Consider the following 24,587-nt stretch of genomic DNA (forward strand, 5'->3'; position numbering starts at 1 on the left):
TTAAAATGATGTTTGGATACTTTCACAAGAAGAAGGAAAATGAGAAGGAAGAGGTATCGGAGATGAGGTAGAAGAAGCAGAAGAGAAAAATCAATAGTCTTTAATAAAAAAGAGAAAATGTGACAGAGATGACCGTCTTGCAATGCTGACTTGAACCTCGAAGACAAGAACTGTAATTAGCAGCATGCGCACCAATGAGGACGGGAAGTCAACAGCTTTGTAAATCAATGGAAAACTTCGGAACGGAATAATTCATGCGAGAGTGAACCCTAAAACGATGGTTTGGAACCATCAGCACCAAACAACAGAGGTGATAGGTATATCTGCTCGCATCGGCGTGTATACCTTCTCTGTTGGTTGGAATTAGATGGTTACCATTATATTCCCTCGTCTGATGTCGTGATTCTGATCGGAACTGCGATTGTAAAATAGAAATGGTTTTATATAGGAAATAATATAAGGTTTAGGTGCTCTATAAATTGGAGTTCGATATTTTGTTTTGTTCTTCTTTTGGACACAATATTATTCTTTCATCCCCAAATACAAAAACTTCACCTCTAGCTCCTCCAGAAAGAAGAGATATCAACACTTGTAGTGATACATCGAAAATAACCGCACTTTTTCGTAAAAATTCAAAATGATGCCCGACGTTCGTTTTTTAACAGAGTTGTATTACTTATCATTTTCATATTGAATGATATGTTATTACGTTCTCGTCTAGACATGGAATTAACCAAAGTTTTGAATTATCTATTTTTAGATATAGACGCAGCTTATTAAAACAGCTAAAGCTGGGTATAAAATGTATATGATTTTTTTATTTTATTTGATTGATTCGATTTCTTTGTTATTTTATTTGAGGAAGGACTTTATTTCCGTGCTATAAGTAGAATATACATTAATTGATATTTCACAACATTAAACAACATGATTGTAGTTCAGTGGCAAATGCAGAAAGAGATAAGGTACAGATAAGGTACAGAAATTACAAACTGTAACTAAAAAAATGATAACGGACTGATCTTGCATTATTATGAGACCGAGAGGGGACATATAACAGCCACAGAAAGTGCAGAAGGTAAAATATATAAATCCGATTAAACTGCGACAAAATGTATTTCTTTCTCCCTCTGATAACGTAACCAGTAACTGTCAGTGCGGGAACCGATTATCCCGCACATGCTCGACCATGCATGACAGTGGTCCCGAGCAGTTACCTGCCGCACTTCACATGCAGCGGGTCGATGGCTGATCAATTTTCACTGAATGGACCCCGGCAAAGTTTAGTACCCTGTGTGTATACCAGCTACACAGATAATCCGCTGAATACAATGTGCTGTACACTGTGTGTGCATGTGTGAAGTGTGCGCTGCAAGAGTCCAAGTGAAGTGAAGACTGAAGTGGTAGGGGACAACCAATGTTGCCGGATGATAACTACATGTACTTTCTTCGAGAATGAGATTGACAATCTGCCCATCAACTTTCGTTGGGGTAACCGACAAGGACAAAATGTAGCCCATCGTCTACGACTCACAACAGTACAGCCACAGTTCACGTGAATCGCAGCAAAGTCAATCAAAGTAGCTATGACTGTGTCACTTTACTCCGTAAGTCAATAAGGACCCGCTGTCGCCCAGCAACGTAACGCTCCCCACTTGCTCAGCCGCCGGTCCGGCCAAGCACCAGGCTTTGCTGCGTAGGACCTCGCCATCCACGCGTCAGCCGCTGAGCTTCCGGATTGGTGTCATGCCATGCCCAAGAAGTTTTAGCTGTCAAATTCTTCACGAACGCGGATATGGGTTGGCGGTAGCTTTGAGTTGTGGATTTCATGTGGTGTTGGTGTTTCTGATGCCAAAATGACTTGAAAAGCTTGAAACTAGATGAACTCGTTGACACTCAAAACAAGAGAGGAATATTTGTGAAATGGCATCTGCACTAATGCCAAACGGGACATCCACGTGTGAAAATGAGGACATTTTTGAAGATCTTGATTTTTGAAGCTTATCATCCACAAAGCTCTGCAATCCTGCTAAAAGTATCTGCACAGGAAGAAAGAAAGGAATGTTCTAATGCAAGTTGAAGCCTTGGTCCTTCAAAAACAAAATAAAACAGGAGTGATGCCAGTTCTTGAACACGTGGAAAACTAACCACAGTTATAAGACTAAATCATGATGGGAAGCAAGATGAAAGAGGTAAAACAATTTCTGAAAATTTCTATTAGTATTAGGTGATGCAAATGAACCTCATGCTGGATGCTGCAAGTGCAGTTCTGTGCCATGTTCAGTTTGGGTTTGATTAAAAGAGTAAATAGAATTAGAGAAAAATCAGAACGGTAACAAGTTTGATTGATATAAAACTTTATCTTGCGCAAATAAAGCAAGCCGCCCATAATTTGACCGTAATGGCATCCAAAATATGATGGCTGACTGCATCATGTAAAACCTATACTTTTGCACTCAGTCAAATTTTAATATGGCACAGGATGTTGAACCTTGGTGCAGGGTTTTTTTTTTTTCAGTGGAATTATAGAAGTTTTATGTTTGTTCTACTAACATTAGTCGCTACTAACCTTTGTTTTAGTCAAAACTCTGTTATCAGTGTAGGAGTATTTAGAGGGAAAACTACTGAGTGACAAGTACTGCTTGTCTTTGTATGCTATTTGGAGGAGATACATTTCATTGTATGTCGTGATCTCACAAGTCCCCACAGACATGTGCCTATACCTTTTATAGACCACTATTGTCTACCAATAAGAATACAAAGTATCATACTCCATCAGCTCTCTTCAATACTCAGTGCCACAACAAACCATAATCCTATGAGGATTCTGGAGTACATGTATGTGTGTGTGTGTGCAGGACAATAATATAAGATGATATCTAAGGAGTTTGAAACTGCACTTAGTGCCGCAATACCCTGCCGATTACATGATGATTTTCCTTAGAAAGGAGGAAAAGACTTGTGATTTGTAATTTTCATGGAAAACATGAATTTTATGTTTCATATAAAATGTGTTTATATGAAACATGAGGAGAGTTGTGAATCGATGACATATCAGCATCTCTTCTAATGTACCCTACAAGGTTGCAACCAGTATTGATACCGAATGGACGTTACATGAAATTTCATTACTTTCTTTCATGTTAATAGTCTGAATAAGCTGAAACTTCAGTCCGTCAGTTTATCCAAAGCTACCAGTACTTTAAACACAGCCAGCTTTACTATGTTAACCGATGCAGTTTAATTCCTCTGGAGTAACAATTAAGCCTCAATATATTATGCAAACCAGAAATAGTCCATGACGTATATCGTTTATTAGGCAACAAGATACAACAATAATAAAATGGTACACCAACAATAATAAAATGGTACACCAAAATGCAGATACATGTATTTGTAAGGATGGAGAAAACAGCAAGGTGCTTCCATATTATCATACAAAGTATTGTAGGCCTGTACATGTACATGTACCTACACATTGTGTACTTCCTACATTGCTATTTAAAAACCTACCATCAGGAAACAAAAACAAACAAGATCGTCGTAGTAATCAACAACCTACATGTGGGTAATTCCGTGAAGTTGGGGCACTAAGTGTGACATTTTAGCATTAAAACTCAATACTAATTATGCTATACATATATTGTTTATAGGCTTTACATTTGGAATGAGACCATACATACAATTCCTGGAAATTTTGTGCCATTCAGACTCAATTTGATGAAGTTATTAAAATGATATGTAACGGTGTCCTGTAGCATCGTGACGTGTCCATGTAGCATCGTGAAAGTTAAAATCTGGTCCTAAAAGACAAATTAATGCAATTAGCTTGACCAAAATTTGATATAATATGCATAATTACTAGATTAGTCAGATAGCTACATATCTTAACTCTCCTTTCCACAGTTTTACTTTTACAAGAAAATTACACAATGTGTCACTATGCTACGCGGTGTCCACCAAATGTCACAAAAAAGGACAGCGCATAGCATCGTGATACATTTTGTAATTTTCTTATAAGATTAAAACTGTACAGGAAATTTGAGATATTTAGCTATCTCATTCATATCTTGTAAATATGCATATTGCATCAAATTTGGGTCAAGCTAATTGCCATAATTTGTCTCTAAGGACCAAATTTTAAAATATCACGATGCTACATGGACACGTCACGATGCTACAGGACACTGTTACATATTGTTTAATAACTTCATCAAAATTGAGTCTGAATGGCACAAAATTTCCAGGAAAATGTGTGGCCTCAATGCAAATGTAAAGCCTGCAAACAATAAATGTATAGCATTATTAATATTGAGTTATGCTGAAATGTTTTTTTTTTAAATATCACGATGCTACATGGACACTGCCCCAACTTCATGGAATTACCCATGTACTTCCTACTTTCTTTGTTTTTTAAAAAATCCTCTCCCATAAGGACAAAACAAAACAAGCCTTCATGGAAAAAAACAAACACCCCAATATACATGTAGATCTAAGCAGTCTGCAACATTACAGTGTAATAGCTTGAAAATGAAAGTTGAAACAAATACTTCTGTATAGGGCACAAGTCTCACTTTGTGAGCTACATATGGCAATCTTTTGAAAGTTCTGCTGCCCACAGAACTGCAATAATTGAGTCTTGTGTACTAACTGTCTCTTTAAGAGGGCCTGTCCCTAGAAGTACTATTATGTGTATTAGTTTCTTAACTCTGTCACTAATCTCTACTGGCCATTCATGTTCAAGTGAATAGTCCATTCACTGTTAAGTGCCCCCTGTAGACTGGGTTGATCAAACTCACCCATTGTCTGTGCATGAATACCAAACAACAAAATCATAACAAACAGACAGGAGCTGTTTTTAGAACAACACAATGAAGCTTATCTATTCTCAAGCACTATGTAAGAAGGAGAGCCATTTAGTTTGCTCATTCCTGTTGGTAAGCTGCTGGTTTACGATGCCAATGGCATTCGAAATGATGGTCCAGAAAGAGGTAACCCATGGTTAAGGGAGTGCTCGGCAAACTAAATTCACAGTCTAATCTTAACTACATGGGTGGTTAATTTGAACAAGATATCAAGAAAAAAGTCAACAAAATGTTGTCGTATTTATCACTGTAAATGAGGTGATTTGTGGGGTTCATGTACCACATTGATCTCCACAGTTATTAGATAATTACCATATTAACTGTTATTTTCTTGAGGTAACTTTTGCAAATTTTGCATATCACTATTGGACTGCAAATTTAACAACATGTGAAAATGTTGCCATATTCCAGGCTAATAATTCATTTACATACAAGGTTTGATAGCCTTGGTGTCAAATCACAAGAACAACATCTCAGTAAGACGAAAATGTCCGTAACCCCATTCGCGACATTATTTGTACGCGAAAATAACAGCTTATACGTAGAATAGTGTGTACTGTACATTGTATGTGTACTTCAGCGTGGGTACCTCAATGTAAGTGAATGAAAACAGTGCTCAGACTTCTGTACATAAAATGCACAGTCTGCTTTGATGATGTACACTGTATTTTCTTTAATGATAGTAATCATTTTTACTTGCCATCATCCAGATTTTGTAAATACACCCATCTTCATACTCAGCCAGTGTTGATTGTTTAAATGTTAGGAAGGAATTTATACGATGACCAACACTAAAGTCATGCAATTGCATCAAATGGTTCATCCATGTGACTTAAAGGAACAGTTATGTCTGCAAAAGTTCTTTTAATTTGTACACCCTCATACCAGTGGGCCAATCAAAATTAGACCTACTCTTTAGATGCGTGAAACATTTGTTTTGAAAGAGCCGTCCTAATATCATGGTTGCACAGCAAAAGCCAAAATGGTACATACAGCTGTACACTGTATGGAATTCAGCTACCCTGCAGGACAGTGTTATTTATCTAACTGTTCCTGACATATTTTTCTTTATTTTTCTTAACGATGCTTGTGAAATCCGACCCTCTCTACAGGAGGTGACCCGTCCCACTTTGCCAAGATTTTGTTCTCAGCACTCCCAAGAGATGACGCAGACCTCGGTCTCCTCTTGAATCTTATTTGCGCTCAGATCGAGAGGGTCAGTCTCCCTGAAATTTCAGTGTCAAGAAAATCACTGAAATGTGGCATTCTTTCATGCATACTGACAGTGACTGGCGAGTTTGATAGCACATAACTTCTGATCAGATTTGGTGCCATACTGCACTGTTCTTGAGGTCAGAACAGGAATGGATGACTAAAGTTTCCCTCAAAATCTTTATTTTTGTGTCTGTTACTCCTTTGTGACCGAGGAGCAGATAGGAACTCTGACAATACTGTCACTGAGTGTCAGCATACACTGTAGGTTGCTATCATCTTCATACAATGTTGTATATATTCAACAAGTATGGTACAATGTAGCTCTACTACATGTCGACCACCCTTTTTTAAACTGACCGCGTAGTTTTTCCACACAGAATGCTTAGTACGCACTGCACTGTGCGCAGAGCACATGAAAATGTGTTGGCTTTGACCATTGATGAGGATGTGTGGGAAAATGCGAAAATTCACTGTTCATTAATGGTTTTAATCAAGGACAAAAATTCGAATGAATATTTTAACTGAATCATAATGTAATGTCAATGCATTTTCTAAAAAGCTTCGTGCAACACGGTGTTCAGTACAACTCGGTTTGTGTGCATTGTCAATGCAAAAACAGCGGTCGATCTAAAAAAGGAGCGGCACCGCGGGGAGCTGAAACAAGGCCACGCAAGTTTGACGGCGATATTTTTGCACTGAAACTTCGAATTGAAAAGGGAACAACGGCATTTGATAGTGCTGGATTTTCTCAATCACGTAGGTCAAGTTTTTACGTGAATTTCAGTGTTAAATATTCTTATCAAGCAAATAAAGATTAGGCGGTCGATGTGTAGTAGGTCCAACCATACATCAAAGGTCAATATGATTGATCAATGTCACAAATGTACTATAAGAAAATGGCTTCTGGCATGAAGAGGGTTGCAGACAAGAGCACATCTGTGCTTTTGCACAAAAGTCTGTTGTAAGCAGCTGAATTTAGCATCTGAACCTCCATTTGGGCTTTGGAAGTTCACCACAGACACTTTTGTAATCTGATCCAGCTTTTCGAAATGTATTACAGCCAGTTAAACCAGTTTTGTGGTTGTATAGTGCTACATGTCATAACATATGATATTGATAATACCATGGTCTGCCCGTTAACCAAGGCTTTTCAGAGTTTTTTTTAATTTTTATGTTTTTCCCATTATTATTTAGTGTTGTTCAAGAGAGCTCTGTCATTATCATCATACATTTACCAGCATTGCCAGGTACTCAGTGCACCAATGCACCAGAAATTATAAAGAGGGATGTATTATAAGCGAAATTTCTTGTCCAAGTATGAATGCACTGAGAAGATTTGAACCGTATACAGATTGTACATTCTGGTTACAAATCTCGATCCTTATCCCGCTAAATCACATTGCTTTCATATCTCACTTACCTGCCTGATGAGATGGAAAAATGTTCTGCAATTTGTTACAAAGTCATTTTTAGCAAGGGCATTTGGAATCATAATGCATAAAATGTACAAAATTGTTCTCCATTTTATTAAACTAAAATCTATAAGCTTACTCATTCAGCACTAGGAAAATCAATATCTTCTGAATTTGAAAAAGAAAATGAAAAAAGAATGTCTTCCCGTGCATCTTTTAATCATCTTTTGAGTGGAAAGTTTATGTCAAATTCATTGTCTGTCGTCTGACGTCATTCGTCGACCATTGATTGATTGATGTAAAGACTACTATACTGTCATCCTTTCAAGCTACACAAGCTGCAAAGAATCTGCCCAACAACCCCAACATTGTTGTTTGACCCTGGGCAATGTTTATAGGGGTATTGAGGACTACTACTCTTTTAAAGGGAAAAGTACACATCTACTACCTTATTAAAGGGAAACATGGAATCAAGATGAAATGGGCATTGTTCCCACACCCTGTGCTGTCTTTTGTCTTGGTTTTTAAATCTTTGGTTACTCATCTTCACACTGTGTGTCGTGCAAAACATGTCAAGACTATAGACTTGTGGATCAATGTCAACCATTGATAAGTCATTCAACAAATTACTGTTACAGGAATTGCTCTTATGCATGAAGAAACAGAAAGGCACAATATGATACTTAGAGCACCAGGATATGACATTCATAAGTGCTCTTATAATGACTGCAATGTGTCTTCTTCCTAGGCCTGAGGGGCTTGGGATCAATACCTGTGGCAATTGTTGGCGTGGATGAATGCACCAGGCCAATGAGACTTCGATTGGTCTGCGCACCAACCGCACGTTGATTCGAACGGGGGCCCTATTTTATAGGCATATAATCGCGTATTGATTTGCAGCCTGCCCAAAAAGGAAAGAGGAGAAGACCGGGAGATGAAAGCCGGCTACGGTTTTTTTTTTGTTGAGATGTATGTCACAGACGTCAGCGTACAAGGCTTTTATCGACGTCTGGAGGAGGGGAGCAACCTTGGATGCTGCACTATGAATAGGGAGAATACCACAACAAGTGTATCTGTGCAGGCAAGATTGCCCACAGAGGCTGGCCTGATTGAGAATCATACAAACGATTGAATCACGGTGATGTGAAGAATAGAATTTTGATTGTAAACTCATTTCCATATTTCCAAATAATAACAAAACAACTCACCAAATTATGATTAAAAAATCTATACACTTGTTTGAAGTTTGAAGTTTGAAGTTTGAAGTTTGAAGTTTTATTAGCAACAACATTTGAACATGTACATTTTCAATCATTATACAATTGTATTTACATACATATATGAAAAAAATACTTATCTATTACTCCTTTACAACAACCTGATTAAATGAAGACATTTGAGTTTTAAATGTGATACATGTAGCATATAATTCTACAAAGTTGTTGTTAACAAGGAAACCAAAAGTTAGCACACGTGCTAGTCGAGATTGGTCACCTTGATCTTCATACTAAAAGCTAAACACAAACGAAAAATTATTACATGGTTGGTTGAAATGGCTGTTAATATTTAAATACAACGTACATCATATATATATCATATATCTGTACTTGTGTACAGATATATAGCTTATATGCTGCACATGAATACATACAGCTATAAAAAGAGTATATATCTACAACATATACGTTTCTTACCATTTCTCAACCAGATTTCCCCATCCTTCATTTTCTTTCCAACTTTCCCATAGATCATGCACCTCACAAAAAACAACAAAAACAAGCTAAAATGATGGTGCTACTGTGCTACTGTAGTCATATAGACCAACAACTCTACTGATCTAATGATTTCAGTCCAAGTGGTGTTTAGCAGTTGTTTAGTACACCACTATGATTTCAAAGATTAGATATTTGATTTTATCTTTCTAATCTGCACATATGTAAATCTGCATAATTGGCTGTTATAATTTTCCCCCTATTAAATCATTGTTTGCTTCATTGTAATGGATTGTTGAATATGCCATATTTTTTTCTCTCTATGTCTGCTTATAATAGATGTCTGTGAGGCACCTCCCAGCTCAGCCCAATGAGTTTGAGGTTCAATACCGGCCCAGTGTGATGTCACATCTTCCTCCCCTCAGCGCCCATCAAGTAAGTATCACTAGATACAGGGTGCTACAACACTTTTTGTTTTTAATCAGTCGGGCAAGCAGATTTTCAGATTGTTGCAGAACATTTGCCAAAATATTGATTTTACTTGCCTTTAAAAAAAATTCTGAAAATACAAGAAAATTACGAACAAAATTTCTTGTAAGTCAAAGGCTGTAAATAAAATGCTATCAACTGAATAAACAGCACACATTTTCATTGATTTATGCATTTCTATTGCTGAAATTAAAGTGTTTTGCAATGAAAACAGTCATCATCTTTTGGTTTCTGAATGGTTGACTTTGTAGGTTTGACGGCGAAAAAGTGAAAAAAAAAGGTGGCTGCAAAACTTTTTGCCTGCCCAGTTTGGGTAAACACTTACTCGACTTCGATTTTCACTTTTCCCGAGCAGTCAGGCAACCATTTATGTAGCACCTTGCTAAATGGATTTTGTAACTTTATCCACTGATTGCATTTTATATGCTTAACTTTGTCAGGTCCACCATCCAGAAATATCAGTGATTGGCGACATACTGTAAAACCAGAAACATTTGCAGTATCAACTTTTGTGAATTTGAGCCAACAGCATTTTTTTTTTACTGCTAAAACAAATTGCCACTGACAGTCAAAGTTTCATGCACACAAAAATAATGGTAGATACAGTAGATTAACTGTGGTGATGAGAGACTGTAGAACACCTGAGAAATTATTGTTTCATGGAGAAATCAATTGGGGTCATAAGACTTATTTGAGGTATGAAGTCATGATTCTGTTGGCATGTTGTGCAGTCTATTTCTGTACATGAATCACAAAGGTCCACTGTGACTCCCTCTTGTTCTGTGTGTGTGAGTGTGTGTGTGTGTGTGTGTGTGTCTGTGTAGTTAAGTGGGATAATGTATGTTTGCATGTTTGTGACATCAAATATATTCATCGGAATGGAGTATAAAGTCTCGTGAATTTGATGTGTGCGTATTCGTGGCAGGGGAGTCATGTACCATACTGTAAGCAGGGCTCGACACTAACGGTGGCCCGGTGGCCCGGGGCCACCAAAAATGAAAGTCGGGCCACCAAATTTCAGAAAAGGGCAAATTTGGTGGCCCACCTCGGGCCACCAAAATTTTTTGAAAAGTGTGTCAATAAATTCGTAACTTTTTGCGCCGGAAATGCATAAATGCATGCAATGAGTGTGCGACTTACATGTGTATAATAAAAAAAAATGGACTTTTATCAATGTTTTTTTTTTTTGGGGGGGGGGGGGGGGCCACCAAATTTTTCTCTCGGGCCACCAAAATTTTGAAATTGATGATTTTGGTTACCGAAAAATGAAGTTAGTGTCGAGCCCTGCTGTAAGTCAACAACACTGTTCTGTGCAGTGCATGATTCTGGTCATACTGCTGTGGTTAGACTAAAAGTTCTTAAGTCTCCTTTGATCATGTCAGGATTTTCCATCTCATACTGTACGACCTGAAATTTTCGCATACAGATATTTTTGCAAATTGCTACTTGGAGGACATTTTGCATGTTGATAATTCCGTGGTTGCGAGAGTCTAACTGAGCTTAGTTATTTGCGCGTTGTTATTTTTGCGGTATCAAAGGCATTCACGAAATTCGTGAAAATAAAACCACCGCGAAAATTTCAGCTCATACAGTATAAGACCGCATTGATTTGTATTTCCTTCATGTTTCTGCTGTTGCTTTGTCAACAGTCTATTTTATTAAGCCTTCAGTAAATAAAAGTACCTGAGGAGTCATCTTTATCTGAGCATTTGTTTTACAAACATATTAAACTGAATTTATTTTTACTTTATCTGTAATATTAATCTAAAGAGAATAAAGCCACGTTAATGCAAATTACAGATATTGAGATTATTATAGTGTCTAACTGAAGATAACAGGTGGGGAAATTCATATTACTTTTTTTTTATCCGATGTTTGTCGAAGTGTTAGGGCTGATGCAATTGAATGATTATCAAATATGCTCTCAGCCGCTCAAGCATGCACTTACAGGAGCAGTAATACTGGAACCATTGTGAAAGTCCATTGATCTGGTTTTGTAGAACTTGTCGTACCACTGAACTCGCCTAATGAACCTTGAAGTGACTTCATAATGTCAATTGCAGATTGATTTGAAAAACATAATGTATGCTTGTGAACCAACTGTGCCAGGGGCATTCAGACTTTCAGCTCGTCTGCCTCGCCGTAATTTGTCATCTTTAATGCAAAGGCTGACCAAAAAAAGAGAAGAAAATAAAAGAAATAGTGCACAAAAATTACACCAAATTTGTTATACAGATAAAAGATGATGGGGCCTTTGAATTATCACAGGTTTGGGAACAATCAGTAGAATGGTTTTCAGAGTTTTACTGATCATATTTCATGATGTCACTCTTTTTCTGATAATTGAAATACCTTTTTGTTTTCTTTCTCATGATAAAATTTACTGTTTCATTGGTTTCATCCAAACTTTAAGTATGGAATATGACTGGTAGTGCCCTGAGGGTGCTCAAAATCTGTTGTAAGCTTAGTATCAAGGATCAATGTCAAATTTTACTGTTTTCCACAGTAACTTAAAAAATAATTTATCATGTATTCCAACAATGCACTTGTACTGCATATAGACGCACAGGGGGAATTTTCTTTGTGTATTTTTGAGACGAAATATTTAAAAAATCAATCCATGAGATCAAGATCACATTCTTCATGTTCTCAATCACCAAAAAAATTAATGTAAGACAATTCTTTTCAACTACTGGCATACATAAAGTCATTGTACATGTTGTATGTTGCTAGTCACACAATTACAGATAATTCACAGATGAGTTTTAGTGTAAAAACTACTGATAGTAGAGTTCAAAGGTCAACTTCTTAAATTCAGTGTTCGTGTGATCAACTGAAAAGTGTTTGGATTCATTGGGTCGATGCTGATCAGTATTACATTTTCTCCTTCAATGGTAGCAATATATTCTGCTGAGTAGCGTGTCCTGAAGGTTGGCGTGGTATATCTCTGAAAACACCTGCTATTCAACGAAAGAGTTTGGATAGGTTGATAACCAAGGTAGCTTATAGATGAGCTACTTGAAAGTACACCTTACATGCACAGTATTTTTCATAAATTACTTTTTATATCTATAGGAATATGTTACCATAATCATATTAGCCAAGACAAGCCATGAGAATGTGCTTTTTACCCTATAAAATGTACTTCTATAGCTTGAATCATGGATTGTGGAAATGCAAACAAGACAATGTTTTATGAACTGATGAATACATTTTTTAAAGAGATATTTGTGATTGATTTTCATATTGTTTGTAATTGGCTGTCTCTCTTTGGTGTAAGCACAAAATATACATGTGTTATGATGGATCTATCAATGATTTTATACAAACTTGGAAATGTCCAGGACTCGCTGAATCTTTGACAGTCCCATGGAAAAGAAATATTGACAAAGACTTTTGTGCAATCATTGAAGAGCAAACGACTGTATGCCACATATTTTGAAAGTATACTCTGTAATATTTTGTGAAGTGGGATTTGAATAGACAATTTTGCAAGTCACAACTGGTACATTCATACTGGAGAAGTAAAGTGATGGAATTAGACATTTATACAATGTATATTAACCATCTTTAAGAGAAAAGTGAGTGATTTCACTCTTGCAGGTGATATGCTGCTTTCGTTAAAGGGATGGGTAAAATTAGGGGTTTATTTCGTAGATATCAGTGGACTTGCGAAATTTGCAAAAAATAAAAGTCTCCAACTGTACGATGCATACAGTAACTTGTGATGCAGCTTTCTTTTCTACTGCTCCAAAACTATGGAACAGATTCCCTTCTTGTTTGAAATCTTCACTTAGATATAATTCAAACACAGTTTGAAGGCATCCTATTCTGTCTAAAAGCCATACCCTCATTGAAGTAGTTTATTTTGACTCCCAGTTCTGACCCAGGGATGACATTTTAAAGTTCTTTCTTTCCAGTGGAAAAGGAGCTTATGAATTATATCAAGTTACTTCAGTAGGACCCTATTATCATGATTAATGATAATATTAATGATGATAATGATGATGATGATGATGATGATGATGATGATGATGATAATAATGATAATAATAATAATAACACACACGTACACATCGCACAATATACACAGATATCACTATTGGTAATTTTTTTTTGATAATTTCAATGTGCGTCCATGTGCATTGTGTGTGCCAGACATGCTGTAATGTGTGTACACACCATAGATTAAAGTATTATCATCTTACCAAGATTTACACTGCAAACTCACGTGTGATACTGTGGGATTTCACAGTCCAAAGTTTGGCTAGTTTATATAAAATTGGGATATAGTAATGCTATCAATTCTACGATTATCACCTGAACCATGAGTTCTTAAGATTATTTTCAAGAGCAATGTCTCAATTAATTACATAGTGCATGCATGATAGCAAGGTTTGACTGGAGATTGGTTCATTACATGGGGCCAACAGAGGGTCTATCATTGAAATTGTCTTAAACCAGACCTCTCTTTGTTTACAGTCATTTCTTTTGGAAGTTGGGCCAATTAACATATTTTGTGAAAAAAAAGAAAGTCTGAAAAACAATCCTGGAATCATACAACATGTTGTAATGAGAGTGTTTTGTTGCCTGTACAGGCATTGCTATATTTGCAGCAGATTGATGCAAGTTGTGAATATAAATTTCTGTAGCAACTTGCTCTAGAAGATTGTATTTTGGCTGAAGTGAAGATAATGCTTGTAGAATGATACTTGTTTTTTTTTAGCATTTAAAACAATTGTAATTACATCATTTGCAGCATAATATATGACATTAAATGACATTTGAGGCAGGTTGGATAATAATTGAACATAAATACAGTATAGATGTAGAATTTGTTGACTAAATTGTTTCATTGAGGAAAACAACCAAGAAATAGATTTTATTGTATCATCTGACATTTGATGACATGTGCAGAATTCATCATAATTACAAGCTATTTTTATTTTGAAGGTGAAAAATAACATAGTTATTGATGGTATATTTTTTCCAACCTGTGACAGTAAATTGTGTATGAATCAAATATCAAGTGTTATAAATAGGTCAATTAAGTTGCTGTACTCTGAAGGAAGAAGTAACCTTTGAAATCATACTAGCAGTGCACCTTTCAACTTCAACAGAATCACCAACTGCATGTATCAACATACATTTGTTAGTGTTACAGAATGTGAGTCTGCATAGATTCAAAGGTTACCCCCATGCCGTGGTCGTGCCGCAGGCTGTCATTCTGTCTGTCGTCCTGGTGGTGGTTTACTCTGTTCCCATAGCAACCAATGAATTACCCAGCCTTATCAAAATTTTATGAGTCATCGGCTCCTAGACATGCTCCATAGATTCTTGAAACTTAAAAAAAGAATAAACGTTGAATAACCATATTGACGCTGAATGAGACTATCAGTATATGATTAAAGAAATTGCATGCTCCTTTCAATAAGTATTTTGTACATGTCTATTGAAATGGATTGGAATGGAATACAAACAGAAGTCCTGGAAAAATGTAAGAGCTACTTCCTGTTTCATTTTTGTTGAATTTTATCTTTTCTTCTCATGCCCTCTGTCTTACTTTGTCTGCTGTTCTCTCTTTTTTTGTAATCTCTTCCTTTCAAATTCTTTAAACAACTTGTGCCATGAGCTCCAATGGATTTTGAGCTTGCCAAAAGTTCTATCTATACCTTCTGTAATGTGCAGTGGGTCATTTGAGGTGACTCCTTTGCTGGTGGGAATTAGTTAAAGGGATGGTATAGTATTGGCAGAGATGACGATTGGGCTTTTACCTTTTTGCAAGATACCAAGAAACCACTTATGAAATAATACAGAACATACCATGTTAAGAGGAATTTAAAGTTTATTAGATGAAAATTGGTTTTGGAATAGCTGAGACATCCAATAACAAAGTAAAACAAAGTGATCTTACTAAAAGATGGGCCCCACCTTTTATTAGGATTGCTCTATTTTGGATATTTCAGCCATTTTTAGACCAATTTTCTACAAATATTGAATCCCTCATGGAATTACATGCTCCTTCATATTTCATAAAAGGTTTTTCATCATTTCACCAAAAAAAATGTTAGAAACATGAAGATAGGTCTTAACCAAAACTATGCAATCCCTTTAAATTGAGGATGTGTTGCTTGGAGTCACTGAATCCTCCAGAATGTACAATGTATGGCAGTGACTTGAGAGGGGAGGGCTCAAGAAAATGAAAATTGTTAAACAAATGCATGATATGAAGAGAAAGGAGTGAATATATGGTTAAATTCAAATAATGTTGATGATACATTGTTATATGCTTTTTTTGGTGTGGTATAAATTCACTTTTAAAAAGGTGAAAAGAGTGAAATGCTACAAAAAGGTAATATTGACCATGTATTGTGTTTTGACTCTGAATGTAGCCGGCATTCAGCGAGAAACCAAAGATTGTGCAACCTGGAGCCTTCACCAAAGCCGCTCCTACCAAGGAGGTGAAACACAGCCGGCGGGTGAGCGACGCCATCGCCAACAACTACACCCCGTCGGCTCGCAACCTGACGACGTCATACATCTACGAGATTGCACGGAGACACGGTAAATGATTAATGAGGCATTTGCACTCTCGTTAATGCATGCCTGTGTGCATCTTAATTAAAAGGAGATGGAGTTTGGTGCAACAGGTGGTGTTTATGGGTGTTGATTGAATAGACGACACCTGTCTTTGAATGCTCAGGGCTGTGTCTTATTAAAGACTGGGACTCCTACATGGTAGTGAAAGCCTCGACTTTTTCATCTCATCAGCAACACTTTGAATATATGATTGTGTTGAAGCCAGAGTGTAGTTTTGATAACGGCATTGTCTTCGAAGAAAAGCTGCGCAAACATTGTTCTGTGTGATATATTGGATGATGCAAATCCTCAAAATCAAATTGGAAAACCAGTTAACAAAACAGAAGGAAAAATAAAAACCTCATGTACTTTTAAAAGCACTAGTATGAATGTGAGCATGTTGGATGACTTGATATAAAAGTGCAAATATTCTGCACTTGGGAATATATCTACTTTATTTACAAATACACGTAATATCCCATACATCATATGATTATTTATAATGTTATCATTATCATTGGCATTTTCATAATCACCATTAACATTAATACTTGATGAATTGTAGTGAGCATTAGAACTGTCAACATCAGCACTATCAATGCCATTTATACAATGATTATACATTTTTAAACCTGTATCCATTATGTGAAAGGGAAACTTTACATGGGCAAAGTTTTTTTTTTTTTTTTTTTCCCAGCTGTGTATAGGGTAAGTAAGCAAGCGGAAAAGTTATATTTGTACAATGCACATTTTTTTCTAAGCTCAAAGAAATGTGAAATGATTATCTATTTCTTATTTGATTATGGATAATAATGTGCAGAAAAAAATCTCAATGATTGTGCAACCAAAGCATATTTTTCAATGCACAATGATTTGTTGCCATTTGATTAGAGAAGGGAGTTTTATTGTTGGATACAATGTAGGTTTCTCTGTTGGTCATAATAAGCAGTTTTATGATCTTCATATCACTGTTAATGATGTCTGCTTTTGATGCAAGATACTAAAAACTGTTTGCAATTTGCCTGATGTTTTGATATCAGATCGACCACACATAAGAAATGGAAGGAGATCCCCATCACCGAACCACAGGATTTCATCCCCTACCCGCAGCAAAGCACACTTATCGCACCATGTCACTAGTGACCGCATGTCGCCCGACAAGTTCACCAGTCGTACCACGCCGTCCCCGAGGAAAAGGTCAGTGATGCTCAATTATCAGATCTGAATGACTCCAGAGATGCATGAAATAAATCTTTTATAGGGCCATTTACCTTGGCAGTGAAAAAAAAAATGCAGTAGAAATGATGTAATATAAGCCGCCCAGAGCATTGCCAGAAAAAAATAATTGCATACCAGAGTGTGATTGTCTTAACTTGGCTTGATGTTTGCTGGATTTACTTGCACAGAACATGCTCACCACTGAAAAATCAAATCATTTGTCTCATGACTTCAACTTGATGTTTGGATTCTGCCCTGTGGCAACACAAAATGTGCAGTGACCCAGCCAAGCTAATGTTACTATAGGGCTTTTTACACTTGTAAATTTTTGCTTAGTCCCGTACCAACGGTGGGGCTAAGGGGGGGGGGGGGGGGCCTTAGCCCCACCGTTGGTACGGGACTATCCTTAGCCCACTTTCTGTTTACACTCGTTTTTGCCAAAGTGGGCTAGCCCCACCGATAGTCCGGTACTATCTGGCCCTGCAAAATAGCAGGGTTAGCACCGCAATTGCGGTGCCAAGCAAGTGAGGGTAAACAGAACGAAAAAATAATCCGGGGCTAAGCGACGGAGACGAAGTCTGACCCCCACTGACCATTCAGAAACGAGGTAATCAAGTGCTGCCGGTGCATGCGTGTACGTGTACTGTGCACAGCGTAATCATGAATATTCATGTGGTTTGGAAAGTCTGGGGCTAAGAAATATGAGTGTAAAAAGGTCAGTTTTCTCCTTAGCCCCGGACAAGAGATAGTACAGGACTAATTGGCCAGTGTAAAAAGGGCTTATGTCATTTGCATTGGTACAGCAGACGGCCAAGCCAAGTGTGCGTGCACAGTATTGAAACAAAAAATTTGATACTTGAATTTCATTTCCATAACCTAACAAGTTTTTGTAGCAGTGTGAGGAAAGGAAAAGTATATATTGCTATCTTTACTGTTGAGATATTTCCCCAAATGAGAGTGGCCCTCATAATGGTGGTGACAAGCTCTCATTGAAAGATAAGCAGTATGAAGAATTTCTTTGAAGTTAAATGCCTAATGTAATTGTGTTCCTTTTTGTTTTGTTTTTGTTTTTTGTGTTTGAATCAGTTTCCTCCTGACAAAGTGTAGTGTGAATGTGTTTGCTAAACAGTGTCAAATGCTGTTGTGGAAAGGCTTCACTCTACAGGGGATACCAAATTTGAGAATGACATTGCTTGAGTGACATTTGACTGATGAGACAGTGTTTGGTATTAAATCATCACTTCAAGCCAATACTGCCCTCTCGATTGCAAGTACTAGGAGTTATGAGATATATAGAGGAGGTAATCAGCCCAATTCAGTATGATTATTGAGTGCGATATCTAAGTCAACATACTGCGTTTGCTAGCCACAAATATAATTGTTACCCTTACAGACCTTGTACCCCCTTCGTCTACCCCCCATCCACGACGTCCGGGTTCATATAGCTTTTCTCAATTTGAAGCAAGTGATCGCTATTGTATTGAGCACAATCAGTGATGCTTGCTCCATGTCTTTTATGGGGCTTGGAAGCACTGGCTGCCTTCTTGCCTGGTTGCTAAATAGTTACGGCAAATATTGTGCTGTGAGGGCCCATTGTGATGGACGCTGGGGTCCACCGAAACCTTCAGAATACAGCACACTGCAGCTGCATTATCCTGGAAGCGTGAAAATAGGGTATAGTCAGGTGTACAGTCAGTGTAGCATACAACCACAATGTTTTCTGATGTAATTTATACCTCATAGACCTCAAAAGTGCATAGTGTAGTAGTAGGATGTAATTCATTAGAGTGCAGTCTTCACAATGTAAGCTTCATCCTAGCTGCACTGAGGATGTAAGGTTTGCTTTTTTTCCCCTCTCTCTCTTTTTCTAATGTTTCCCAATTGATTTTTGTACTCTGTGCGGGAAGAAAGAGATATGTATCTGTCCGTTGTGATTTCTGTGATACCGTAAATCAATTATTTCTCTGTGCGCCGGCCTTTAGATATTGTGACTCAGGTCGCATGTTGATGACATGTCTTTGTTTGTAGATAACTCTGAGCTGCAAAATTTTATGATTGTTTCATGATAAGAAGTCATTCAGATTTTTTGTGTGTGTGTTGGGGAGGGGGTGGGGTGGGATATTGTCAAGAAGTTGCACGTTAGCTTGTTATCTGTGATGATATACTGTAGATAGCTCAGGGCTGCCAAATTTTGTGATTCTTATATGATATGAAAAAGAGTTTTGCTTATTACTATCATAGAACAAGAGATCAGTGTACAGATTTTGTGTCATTAGATTTGCAGTGATCCTTAGAGATATAAAAAGCATACAAAAAAACAAAAATGACAACAACCACCCAAAATTGATAGTAGAGGATTAATCAGCAATTTCCATCAATCCTGGAACAAGAGAGCTCTAAAGTTTTCTTGTATCATAAACTGTAATGAATTATTTTGTTTTTGTCGAGAACTGGAAAAGAATAATGTCTTTTGTATTATTATGTTCTGATTAACTTTTGATATCATTGTAGTGCTTTCTCTTGGCTACTTTAAACTATCAGTCACATTGTGAAATAGTGTTCGTAATGTCGCCAGTGTGCAGACGGACAAAAGTATGGAAGGAGCAAGTATCTAACAAAAAAAAGAAGAAAAAAAAAAACAGAATCTATTTGACGCGACACTTGTGACTGAATACTATGGTGAAGGTACCTATAGGTGAAGTGAATTGATTGGGTGAAGATAACAGTGATTTTCCCCTTTTTTTTGACATGGCAAGGGCGTGATTTTCACCTTTTTTTTGTTGACATGGCAAGGGTTTTATGGTGAATGAAGGAGAATTTGTGATCAACCAGGTTGTAGCTGCATTGTCATCTTTTCAGAAAAGGAAATTTCCAGTATTCCAATGAGAAGTTTTTCTTTAAATTGACAATTATTATCCAAAGTGGTAGCAAATTACTTGCTGTAAAATGTCAAAATGGTTTAGTTAAACTTGTACAGAGTGAGTTGTTTTCTCTACTGCACAATCTACTCATATTTTTTTTTTGACACACATTGTACAGCACTCCTAGTGTGTATTTTGCGCTTCTGAGGCTGCCTGTAAACCAACACTGACCAAGAGTCAAGAATACGCTGCCACTTGTGTCTTGATATCAATTAACGAGGAATTAAGTGGGCCATAGAGCATCGAGTGGTCAGGGCAAAGTGGACTTCTCGGCAGTCCTGACAGCTCATTTGCGTGTCAAAATGAGATTCCCAACGAGTCTTTAAGTATTGACGTAGTATGCAGGATTTTATCCTTCAGCCCTCCCTGTCTTCCAGCTGTGTTGATTAATGATTAATATTCAGTTCCATTCATGTTTGGGGACAGGATGATAGCCAAGGTCCAATAATGACTTGAGCAAACAACATCACCAGCAGTGCTGGCAAAAAAGTACCGTACTGCGAATATTGATGATGGTGACAATGCCATGGGTATCATATTGTGATGGCAGGGCTGCAACTGCCTGATTCGTTTAGAAGGTTGTGATAATTTCCAGCCAATTACTTGTAAATTTCTGAGGAGACCCTGAACACTGTCTTGTCTTTGAAATATGAACTTGGGGGCCTCTGCTGAGATGATGATCATGTAAATCAAATGCCGTCTGGTCATGAAATAGGGTAATTAAAGGCTCTCAAGCCTTGTTACCATGAAAACAAATTAGTTTCACGTGGGCTTTGTATAATGAGCAGAGAAAATGAAGCAAGATGTTAGGAGTGTTTTGTGATAGAAACAGTACTGGCTGCTGTCAATGATGAATCTTGTTTAGGATGAATATCATCTTTCTGACTTACAAATATAATAATTTTCTATTTTTTATCAATTTCAAATTATTTTCATAACTTCTTTAAGAATATCATACAATGCAACACAACTATCAAGTAAATGTGTAATACCAGGTGATATTCAAATGATCAAAAAATTGCACACAAATAATTAGACTAGCTGAAGTTTATCCATTAACAACTTTTCTTGTAATACAAATAATGGCCAAACTTCTGTTGAGTTGATGATCAACACAAAACATCAAAAGTAAGGAACAAGTAGAATTGAAAGAAATCTAGTGGACGCATTAAACATTGATATATTACACTTGTAACTGGAAGAATCTTACGTCTTCCTCTAGATTTGTAAAAACACCACTTTGGTAGAAAAGTAGATGTTTTCCAGCTCATTTCTAGATTTTGTAAATCATCACTTGCCCAAGCCCTATTGATATGAATATCTTGTAGAGAAAGTCCCCATTGAAGTTTTGGCACAATTATGTGCATTGATGATTTGTTGTGCTTCGTGCTGGTGGTGACCCATTATCCAGGAACCTACATCTATTGTTGTCCCACTAATTCCCTCTGGTAAAAGTGGAGAAGTTGCAGAGCGAGGCAACCCTCTCTGGTCCAGCATCATGTTGTTGAATATATACATGTATCTGCGGAGGGTCAAGATGTTTTCGATTCACCATCATTTGGATACTGACTTCAGATGAGGATGTTTTGAGCATCTTACAGGCCTCACTTTGCTCACAGTTAGGAGCCATGCCCAGGGAGGTCAGTGGAGGATTGTTAGGTAGAGTCTGAGTGGGGTCCAATATTTGCTCAACCCCACCGACGCCCATTGAGAGAAAATCTTCCCCTCGAGCTCTCCGTCTCCAAAAATAGAAATAAAAAAAAGCTTGTGCTATTTGCCCTCTTCCTTATCCTAAACAGGTTCTTAGACATTTGACGGCCAGCCAGAGTTAACCCTTCTTCATCCTCACAAGTCCTCTCCCATTGTTGGCATGGGCTAAGCAACCTGATGGGATCTAGGAGTGTTCGTTATGGATTGAACTGCTGTAGTCTTGATAATTCAGACACAGAGCTACTGAAAATCCCATATCATCCATCATGCTCTCAATGTTATTCTCTCTCCACTTTGTATTGATGCTTAAAAGTTCTAAACTCAAAAGTTAAAGATTTTTTTTTTCTCTCTTGAAATGAAATGTGTGCAATTTGTGACTCATTAAATTGGCCAGTGCTTGAAGTAAGACAAGCACAGCATTTTGAAGTCAAGAAGTGTCTCCAGACTATGATCTAGGCCTTAACCTTTTCATCACCATGATGTCAAAATGCCATTGGGGTTTGTGTGCAAACAAGCTGTCAGCAGTACTCACTGAGTTAACCAGATTTGTTTGTTAATCATGAAAACACAGCACTCACATGACAGAAAGTGACTGGAGAAAGACAGTGCAGCTGATGAGAAAGAAAGTGAGAAGATAAGGCCCAAGATGAGCTTCTGAGATGTATAAATCCACAAGACTTACTTCAGAATAATCATTCATCTGTAGGCCTATACTTTTGGTACCATTTTTGTGCAGTGGTCATTTTTATCCAAGTCAAAATCCGATCTCTGACAAGTTACCCTAGACAACAAAATAGGTGATTGTAATCTTATTTCAGGATTTTGGTATTCTGAAAGGACCAAGGATTATGTGCTAGAATGTGCTTTGTGAATTTTAAGCCATTGAATCATCCAAAAATTGTTGCCCATTTTTTGGCAGACAAATGCATGTAAGTGCAGAAGTGAAGATAGGTAAATCCAAAAGAATTACAAAGTCTGTGCATCTTGAAGGTTTAATTTACCAGGAATTTTATGCGGACTTTAGACATTTCACATTTTATCTCAACTACCGCGAATATGTAATGAATGAAAACTGTGTTTGCACATCAGTGGTTGATCGAAATTGCATTTTGCATTGTGGCCTTGTCACTGCATTGCAAACTATAGACTTCATACCGTACTGCATGGTCCATTTCTATGACGGGAGAAAACTCGAATGAGAGAATTTGGTCACAGCGAAGGGACATAATGTACCCATCAGTCTACTTGGTAAATACATTTTACGATGTAAGGTCGTAGTTTGACAAAGGGGTATTTGCCTTCATGTTTACGCTCCTCATGACGACCACTATCAAACATGAACTATCAACAGCTACCGAAGGGCGAATCAGCACGATAAGGTGGCCTGTGCAAACCCAGTGCCCTTGCTGAAATGGCATGTAATGGCTGTTGTAAAACATAGATCTTGTCCATTTGATTAGGGTTCATGATCTAACAACACAACAGGCAAACATACCATTGATTACCAGACCAGTGTGTACAAGTAGCAGCACCAAGCTGCAAAGTGTGTTGTCCACAAGTTTACTGGCATCTCCCAAAACAGCCACACGATCAGTTTTAAAGCTGAAATGTTTTATTGAAGATCAATTTCTATCACCGTAGTTATTTTTCTCCCACAAGGCAATGAGAAAGTATCACAGAGATTCATCTGGGCATTTCCGTGAGTTGTGCGACATGACCACCAAAATTTTACCCACATATTTCAGGACAACTGATAATCTTACTTTGTTAGCCATAGTTTGAAGTGTGTGAAACCAACTTTACCTTTAAGAAAAGTTCCCTTTTGTGCATTTTTATACCTTTTGAAACCAGAAAGCATTTTTTGACCTAAAAATCCCTAAAGATGCATTTTTGTTGCTCTTTGTGATTATTTTTTATATTTGAAGCTCAAATCAAACTTTGTTTGGTTTTACAAATCAAAAATATATTAATCTAGCAGTAAATAAAGTGGAGACCTCGATATAAGATATGTACTTCGGACACCAGCATGCTCTTACATAGCTCGAGAAGCTGCTGTAACGTGAGTTACCGAAACATGAACTTTTTAACCTAGCAATTTTACTATGCCCAACTGAGACATGGTATTTTGGATTATCAAATAACTATGCAGCACACATCCAAGAAATATGATGGGACTTATAGTCTTTGCTTCAAATTCTCACAACAGAGGTCTTAAAATTGTAACGTGAGTTACCATGTAACGTGAGTTACCAAAATGTAACGTGAGTTACCGACATGATTTTTCTTTAATACCAAGAAATGATATGAAGGTTGTGATTGTAAGTAACCAATGAGTACATGATTACTGAACTCTTGTATTAAGATTCTATTTCCAGTAGATTGTCATTCTCTTGGTCTCTCTCTATCACCAAACCAACTGGTCTACATGTACAATGTATTAATTACACATGTTCATCACATGTGCTT

At 37.2% G+C, this 24,587-nt stretch overlaps 1 protein-coding gene across 1 annotated transcript in view; it reads left to right on the plus strand.

Annotated features, from left to right (window-relative positions):
• The first annotated feature begins 1,481 nt into the window (after positions 1 to 1,481).
• LOC139718686 (dynein axonemal heavy chain 3-like) overlaps positions 1,482 to 24,587 on the plus strand; it is a 128,546-nt gene continuing 105,440 nt past the window's right edge. Inside the window, exons 1-4 of the mRNA XM_071630143.1 lie at positions 1,482 to 2,192; positions 9,544 to 9,639; positions 16,086 to 16,257; positions 17,313 to 17,469. Of these exons, the coding sequence (XP_071486244.1) occupies positions 2,169 to 2,192; positions 9,544 to 9,639; positions 16,086 to 16,257; positions 17,313 to 17,469 (449 nt within the window). The 5' untranslated portion in view covers positions 1,482 to 2,168. The remainder of the gene's footprint in view (positions 2,193 to 9,543; positions 9,640 to 16,085; positions 16,258 to 17,312; positions 17,470 to 24,587) is intronic.

This window comes from Diadema antillarum, unplaced genomic scaffold, assembly GCF_040938485.1.
Source record: "Diadema antillarum isolate AM-2024a unplaced genomic scaffold, OU_Dant_1.0 scf00000098, whole genome shotgun sequence".
In the NCBI taxonomy this organism is placed as follows: domain Eukaryota; kingdom Metazoa; phylum Echinodermata; class Echinoidea; order Diadematoida; family Diadematidae; genus Diadema; species Diadema antillarum.